This window comes from Saccoglossus kowalevskii, chromosome 5, assembly GCF_978046115.1.
Source record: "Saccoglossus kowalevskii chromosome 5, keSacKowa6.1, whole genome shotgun sequence".
Taxonomy (NCBI): domain Eukaryota; kingdom Metazoa; phylum Hemichordata; class Enteropneusta; family Harrimaniidae; genus Saccoglossus; species Saccoglossus kowalevskii.
The window spans coordinates 28,402,012-28,410,508 of record NC_140645.1 but is presented as its reverse complement, the minus strand read 5'-3'; the positions used below and the strand labels follow the sequence as shown (position 1 = coordinate 28,410,508).

Genomic DNA, 8,497 nt, shown 5'->3' with positions numbered 1-8,497 from the left:
GTTCGGTCATCTAAAAGGCGTACACAGAGTCGACAAACTAACACAAAGAAAGAAAGAAGTGACCAAAAAGTAGAAAAAAGGTCACCCAAAGTTAAAAAGGAACCTAAGTACAAGTAGCTACAAAAGGGGTACTACATAAAATGGTGTGTATGTGCCAAATGTTTATAATAAGGATGAACAAGTTATAAGACTAATAGAAGCCAGATCAAAATAGCTGGAAACTGACCAGAGGAATGCACAATTGGCTGATCCAGACAGACAATGGATGATTGAAGCCAAAGAAGGTGCAAATGGTCGTCCAAATTGGACGGATATGTCAGGTTTGTCGAATGTAGCTAAATCATATTGGGCAGAATGGTACCTTATGATTATAAAGGAGGGGGTATTGTATCGTGATTGGCAATCAGCTGATGGAAAAAAAAACTTTAGTAGTTTCAGATGAGTTTAAACCCATAATATTTGATGAACTGCATGGTGCTAGAACTTCAGGACATCTTGGCGTTAAGGCAACAACTGATAGGATCGGACGTAATTATTACTGGCGAGGTATAATAGTAGATGTTAGGAGTTGGATAAGAAATTGTGATAAATGTGCTAGAAAAAAGAGACCAACTAGAAAGTCAAAAGGTCCACTCCAACAGTATGTAACTGGGTCACCTATACAGCTAGTTGCATTAGATTTACTTTTTGACCATTCGACACAACTGAGCGCTGTAATAAAATTGTCTTTGTTATTGGCGACTACTTTAGCAAATGCATGGAAGCACACCCACTTCCTAATCAAAAGGCAGAAACAGTTGCTAAAGTATTTGTCAGTGAATTTGTATACAGGCTCGGAATTCCTCAACAATTGCACTCTGATCAGGGAAGAGAGTTTGAGGCGCAAGTGTTTCACGAGAAGACGCGTACAACAGCCTACAATCCAAAATCAGACGGAATGGCTGAGCGTTTCAACAAAACAATTGTTGCAATGGTTGGATCATTAATTGACCCAAATTTGAAAGATTGGGATGAGCAGCTAGCGTTTGCGACAATGGCATACAGGAGTACTCCACAAGCATCCACAGGTGAGACTCCAAATCTGTTGATGCTGGGCAAAAAGACATCCATGCCAATTGAAATTGCAATGAGTGGGGTAAGAAAATGAGGAAAATGATGACATCGGTACAGAGTATGTACAAGCATTGAGACTAAAAGAGACCTATGAACGAGCGAGAATAGTTCTCAGAACGAGTGCGCGACGTTACAGACTAGTTTATGACCGGAGACTTGTATACAAACCATTGAAGAGAGGTCAGGAAAAAGGGTGTCTCAATTAAACTTCGACCAATTTGGAAGGGTCCTTACATTATAATATCTAAGTTGTCTGATGTTTTATACATAATTCAGAAAAGTCCACGAGCAGTGCCAAAAGAAGTCCATTATGACCACCTTAAACTTTATACGAGTGATTCAATGCATAGTTGGTTAGAACCCACAGATGATGGTGAGTAGAAAAAAGCAATAACCCAGTGTGAAGTAACATCAACTTTTTGGGATGTTAACTTTATTTGCGATTGGTTTAAATTAGAATAGTTATAGCCCATATGTGTTTAGTGCCTAAATTATATATATATAAGTACCACACAATACTTCAAGCAAACGTGGCAACTTATGTATTAGAGAGAAATATATTATAATTTTCCAACCACATTACTGTAGTTTAAATAAAAGAAATGAGCTTTTTTCTTCCTGTAGACACAGAGCCAAATCATTGCTATGCAACAACTAGTTTTAATATCATAAACACACCCCATTGTTTTGCAAATCTGTAGCGCTTATAACGTAGTCTGTTTCGGTGGTTTATTTAATAAAGTCTTAACTTTAGTATACCTTTACTGCATAAATTTGGAGAGGATTTGATTAGATTGTGGTTGGATGTATGGTTGTACTATTGTTTGAGTATTATTTGCGTTTGAATCGATGAATGCTGGGAAATAGGGAGAAATGTTGGAGGATGATGTTTGGTGTGATAAACACTTTATTCATATATTATATATTAATTTTTAATTTTAACATATTATTAGTTTTGAAAATATCTGATCACTAGGGATATCCTATTACAGTACATTATGTATCTGATCAAGCCATTTACTAAGTGGAGGAATTACTGCTTGACCGGAATGGTGAATGAACTAAGGAAGGTACCATGTGTGAAACAGGCCTTTTATAGTGTACTGAGTAAACTTATTATTAGACACTCTTTTAGTTTAAGTTACATTCTACCAATTTTGGGCCCAACTTTATCCGTGGGAACTGTCAACTACCAAGGTAACAACTGTGATTCTATATCACAAGATGATGACAAATTCTAGGGCAGTAATTAAAACTGCCCATCTTACGTAAACAGATACACATGGGAAACTATGTGTTTATTGTTACATTACTACTGACCTTGACCAACAGCTGCTAAACTAACGTTCAGTCAGTCCTCTGTGAAACGTTCAGCAGTCAACAGCTTAATTATGAGGCTCCTGCAAGATGCCACTGTACGTTGTACTGTTACATACAGTCAACGATAGCTGGAAAAACCACAGACTATTGGGTTTACAAATGATTCTATATACAATTATGGAACATACACTATGGAGGCTACCTATTCCTGATCTTTGTCAGTACCGTTGTGTCACTGCTTGACTACTTGCTGACCGCTACCGCATTGAGCTCCAGATCTGAACTTGCTACAATAACTTTACTCAACTGTGCACAGCTACTCTCCTCATCTCCATTGTGTGGGAGAACTACAATGTATACACCGTGGGCTTGACTTTCATCACGTGATCATCACTAAAGTTTGACACTGACTCTTTATTACCATTTTCACTAAGCTGACCGAACAAGTCTTTCTCTTTATATGCTAGCATATTTATTGTGATAGGGATATTTAGTAATACATCCAGCTGTTATTATTTTATTCGCATATGTATTGTGCTTTATTGTGTCAGTCTGCCCCTATAAAAGTTCCATCTTGTCTTCCGACTCCTTCAATGACCATTTTGAAATCCTAGTCTAGACAGCCAAACCACGTCTACCACACATGCTATGCTAGTAATGATATAGGACAGCCAGTTATTTTATGTGTCGATACGAAGTTTTACCTGACATTGAACTACTGAAGTCGCTAGCTGCACCAGTCTTTCATATAATATTGTCTAATTAAACTCGTTTAATAAATTGGGTAATGATATGAGTTCAATTTTTCAGACTTATGTCTTATTATTTTTTTTTCATTTTCTGGTTTTTTTAGGCATGATTACAATAAACCAGACAAATATCAATACAACCTACATTAATCTAATCCCCTAGAACGTTCATAACACGTGAAAATATAATAAATAGGCATGGTGTGTACTTTATTACAGATCCACCAACTATCACGACTTTACCATCAGATGAGACAGTGACTGAAGGCAGCATCTCGTTGACATTACAATGTACAGCCACTGATGGTAAACCAGCTACACTCATTACATATACATGGAGGAAAGACGATGGTGATATCAGCATAGGTGGTAGATACAGTCTCAATGGTGGATCATTGACTATCAGTACTATTGTAAGAGAAGACGATGGTGTATATACATGTTCTGCTAGTAATGGCATAGGACAACCAGATAGTGCATCAGCTACAGTTACTGTATATTGTAAGTACATTTTTATGTATAGTGTATTGAGAGTTATTAAGTGTTAGTAATATTGTAAAAGAAGGTGTATATATATATATATATATATATATATATATATATATATATATATATATATATATATATATATATATATACATACATGTTAGTATTGCATCTTTGCATTCGTGAAGGTAATGTTATGATATAATGTGTTCACAATCTATGAAAGAGTCTTTAATGGGTTAGCACTAATTTCTCATAAAGATGTACCTGTGACCTATGGAATTACAGACTACTATAGTGGAATTGGTGATTCGATATCCATGAACTTATCTGTCAATGCCAACCCATTACCTGTTACGTTTGGCGATTGGAAAAATTACGACGTAGTTTTAACTGACAAAGTAGATACATTGTCTACGAGTACTGTATTTATCAACGAAGTCAGGGAACTCCATTTCGGCGTATATAATATAACCGCACATAATGACATTGGAAGTGTTGTACTCCAGGTCAATTTACATCATGCAGGTAAGGTAATATTTGAAACCGTTTTCTATTTTCAATTCTGACACAAAGTTCGTAAATCTTGCATTCTTATGAATTAGAAAATGTTTATTTTTTATAATACAATGTATATTTAATGATGGTAAATTAAAATTTAAACCTATAATACAACACTACGTACTTTTTAGCTTCTTGTAATTCATGTTCATGGATTCATGAATGGGACATGCGACATATATTGTATTGGTGAAGCTACATTTCCTTGTTAACAGGAGTACCCGACGCACCTACATCCATGAATATAATTGACCGTTCTTATGATAGTTTATCAATATTATTCTTGCCTGGATATGATGGAGGAGATGGTAGAGACATAGTACATTACATTGAATATCGTTCGGCATTAGAAGCGTCATTCCAGTCTTGGCCATCTGACGGAATGGGAACAAGAAATACCACTATATGGATTATGCAGTTACACCCGTCAACTGCTTATGAAATAAAAGCAAAGACAGGCAACATGTATGGAATCGGGCAGTTTTCTACTACATATGTATTTGTTACTTATCGTAAGTGCAAATATGCCATGAAAGCACTCGTACTATGTATAATTCAAATATGACACTAAATTTGGAGTGGCAATACTTTCTGCGTTGTACGAGAAAAATATATAATAATAATAATAAAGTATTTGTTCGGAACCGCTTTATACATATTGAAATTTAATCTAACAATAATGACATATTTACTTTATTTTCAAACTGATGCAGGTGAACCAATAGTTAATTTAAATGACCAGACTGGTATAATAAAATGGTCACGTCACGAAGATATGAAATATGAATGTGTAAAAATAGAAAAACTGGAAAGAAATGACAATTGGATTATAGAAGAGAATTGTTTAGACAGAGATGTGGTGGAGTATACAGTGAAAGACAACAACGCGGAATATAGAGTGACGTATTGTACACGTGATAATACATGCGAGGGCCATAATTTCAAAGCAATCCAAAACAATGGCTATCAAAGTACAGGTACGAAAAAAATGTTTCACGACCATTTTACATCCTATTTGTTATTGAAAGACACTGTCATTGAGAAATCATTTCCAACAATCATCGTATTATTCTAGATTGATTAGTGTTTAAAACGTCTACACAACCAGCTCAAAGGCGCGTACAATGTGATGTGGCAGTAAGTTTGACGGTAATGTAATAAGTGTATAGTTACAGATTTTGTTTCACTTCGATGAAAAAACCTACCCATAACTAAAGCGTATTGATTAATATTGTTGTAGTTTGTTATAAACTCGTCACGTTGAACAATTGTATTTGTATGTAGTTTGAAAAAGCAGCAAATATACTTCAAAATTAGCTCATTGTTTTCAGATCCTTAGCATTTTAAATCACCTATGCCAAGGATTCGCTTAATGTGACATATATTCAGACATGCATTGGGAATTATTCATTCAAATCAATGGGATTGATATATATATATATAATTCGTACTAGTTAAGGAAGTAGCTAATAGCTTAACTATTTCAACGTGTGAAGAACGTTTAGCTCTAAACATTCGTGCCTAAATTATGTGTGTCCCATGTTTGAATTATCATTCCATAAATTGTAATAAATTCCAATATTGTAGATTGTGTAGAATGTTCTAACACTGCTGCAATTAGTATTAGTGTACTCGTATCTCTACTTGGTGGTTGCGTAATTGGTTTCTTAATCGGCTTTATCCTCATTAAACGGGTTACGAAGAAAACGGCAAATCAGGTAAATCAAGTTAATTGTATTAACAATACTCAGTATCGACATTCTTATTCCATGTATAAGCTCTAACTGCAACATATGTATTACTCTTCATATTTATATTTGCATAAGATGTGTTATCATCATATTCCATCTTTCAGACCCCAAAAGAAGATAGCGAGTTCACCATGAGTTCTGAAATTAGAAGTGAGACTGGATATGAGATACCTTTGTCAGTGTCATCTAAGGTACTAACGTAATGTATTAAATGAAGCACGTGTTAACCTAGTAATTATGCACGAATCGAATAGTATTGAATATAGACATATTCAATGTATTCAATTTTATATATATTTCTTTTGAATCACACAGCCACGTGTTGATGTTGACCATACGTATACGACACTTTCACCAGAGACAATGGAACCTGCTTCAGAATATGAATTACCAAATCTAAAGGATGTCAAGACAGTATGTTTTGAAACTAATTTACATTCACGAAGTGATATTGTTTGATTATCAATATATTAGAAGATTTATATTCACTGATTAGGCCAGACTTTTTTTATTCCTTGTTTCTCGAGTTTTCGAGGCAATTTTTTTCAGGAGGGCGGACAAAATATAATTAATTCTTTTTTTCCATTAGATTTGTGTGATTCTCAAAGAATCCATGTATAACCTTGTTTCTCATCTGCGCGAGAATTCGGGACTCCCACGAAAATGCAACTTGGATTTGGTATGAGGCGGCGGTAAAAAAATTAAGACAAAAATAATATTTTTTAGCAATTTGTTTGCCCTTACAAGTCTGCGGGCGCGAGAAATTACGCTGAAATATTTTTTTTATTTTGTTTTTGGCTCATGTTTATTCGACGGGTTCTCGAAAAAAGGGATTATAAAAGTCTTGCCTTATTAACAAGTTTATTTTATTCATGTTAATAAGTCTCATTTTTGTTCTTTGCTTACAATCTTTTTTCTTACCGAATATTCACAACTAGAAACATTAAAAAGAAAGTTGATGTTTATATAAAGAAAAGTTTGTAATATGATTACTAGAGTATTGCACAAAGGATCACATCTCTTAACAACACTACGTGAAAATAATGGCGAGACAATAATATGAAATTAAATTATGTATCTAATGTAAATTAAAAGGCTTATAAAAAGACAGTGTTTTTACGCAAACATGTATATCAATGTTTTAACTTCGTTGAATTATTGTCTTCTATCTGTTTTTTTTATTATAATTATGTATATACACATCTTGTAAATGTACAATGTAATGAAATATATTCTTATATAATATATAATAGTGAAATAGAATAGTTTAGAAACCTATAACAATTGTGAATACCAGAAGTTGTGGATATTGTGGTGTAGAAGTAAAATGGTTGAACTTTGACTCTGTGTAAATTGATAAAATATTAATCATGAAAATGCTACTTGCACATGACGTATGTCACATTCTATAGATTCACGGAAACTCGAAAACTTGTAATATATGTGTACACGTCTGCTGTTACATCAATCAACCGTTTTTTTTGTATTTACGTTTGTTTATGCTTGGAGATGCAATGGCGATAACACCCGATTGTGAAGGACGCAGCTCGCATGGATTAAACTTGTCCGATGATGTTGTATGTCAAGAAATAGAAAAATATTGGTAAATACAAAAAAACTTACACAAAAAAAACTGATGTTGAACATGGCGATATCTTCTACACCCAATAATTCTCGGTGAGGTCATGTTATACTCTTTTTATTATTGGAATGACTTGAGGGAGAATATCAGTACAATATTATGGATAACAGCTTCTATTTCACTTGATAACATAAGCCTACCAACATATCACACCTCGAGAATGTAATTGTGGATAAGAATAGAAAGTTATGGGTAATCCGTTGTAATCTATCTCGGTTAGTAAAAATTGCCATCTAATTCTCGAGTTATGTACGAATCTTACTGTGTAGTAATAATCCGGTATGAATATGAGGTTATTACGAGGATACATCAAAGTATGCACGAAGACAGTACAGCCGCATTACTGTCTGAGTACACTCTGTCTGATACTTTGAGATATCTTTGTAATAACCTTATTATTATACATCTTTTCCTTCCAAGGATACATCATGGGAATGACGAAACCCAAAACGTTTAGAACTGATTTGCGTTATGGCGTTGACAGATGTATAATAATAATTTATATTCGAAGCCAGAAGATTATTTTGTTATTCGTATTGATTTTAAATCACCACCTGATAATATAATAGCTGTGACGATACTAATTTACAGCTATAGAAAGTTTAACAAAAGCATCATACATATTTCAATGCATATAGAGTAAATCACACAATGTCACGTGACGAGATCAAATGCACATAATAATACTATTGGAGAAAATGCTGTTATATTGACATCATTTTAATAAAATACATATTTAAATTGCTCGTTTAGTCTGGCTGGATCACGATTGTTATCAATACAATGAGTAAAAAAATCGACGCCATTGTCAATTCAATTGTTAGCTCATGGTCAGTTTTTCAATTGAATGAATGAAACAAGCCATTACTGTGTTG

The 8,497-nt window shown here is 34.0% G+C and overlaps 1 protein-coding gene across 1 annotated transcript; it reads left to right on the top strand.

Annotated features, from left to right (window-relative positions):
* The first annotated feature begins 757 nt into the window (after nucleotides 1-757).
* Nucleotides 758-5,326, top strand: LOC102806116 (uncharacterized). The gene is made up of 6 exons (XM_085498858.1): nucleotides 758-1,135; nucleotides 1,390-1,486; nucleotides 3,402-3,683; nucleotides 3,930-4,196; nucleotides 4,445-4,741; nucleotides 4,943-5,326. Exons 1-6 carry the CDS (start codon nucleotides 758-760, stop codon nucleotides 5,302-5,304), a joined length of 1,683 nt encoding a protein of 560 aa, XP_085354984.1. The 3' UTR covers nucleotides 5,305-5,326.
* The last annotated feature ends 3,171 nt before the right edge of the window (nucleotides 5,327-8,497 follow it).

Excerpts from the sequence above, each read along its gene's own strand:
- LOC102806116 (XM_085498858.1), top strand. The coding sequence starts at position 758 with ATGGAAGCACACCCACTTCCTAATCAAAAGGCAGAAACAGTTGCTAAA. Across the intron at positions 1,136-1,389 it reads TTGAAATTGCAATGAGTGGG|AAAAGTCCACGAGCAGTGCC; the intron begins GTAAGAAAATGA and ends TACATAATTCAG. Across the intron at positions 1,487-3,401 it reads GTTAGAACCCACAGATGATG|ATCCACCAACTATCACGACT; the intron begins GTGAGTAGAAAA and ends ACTTTATTACAG.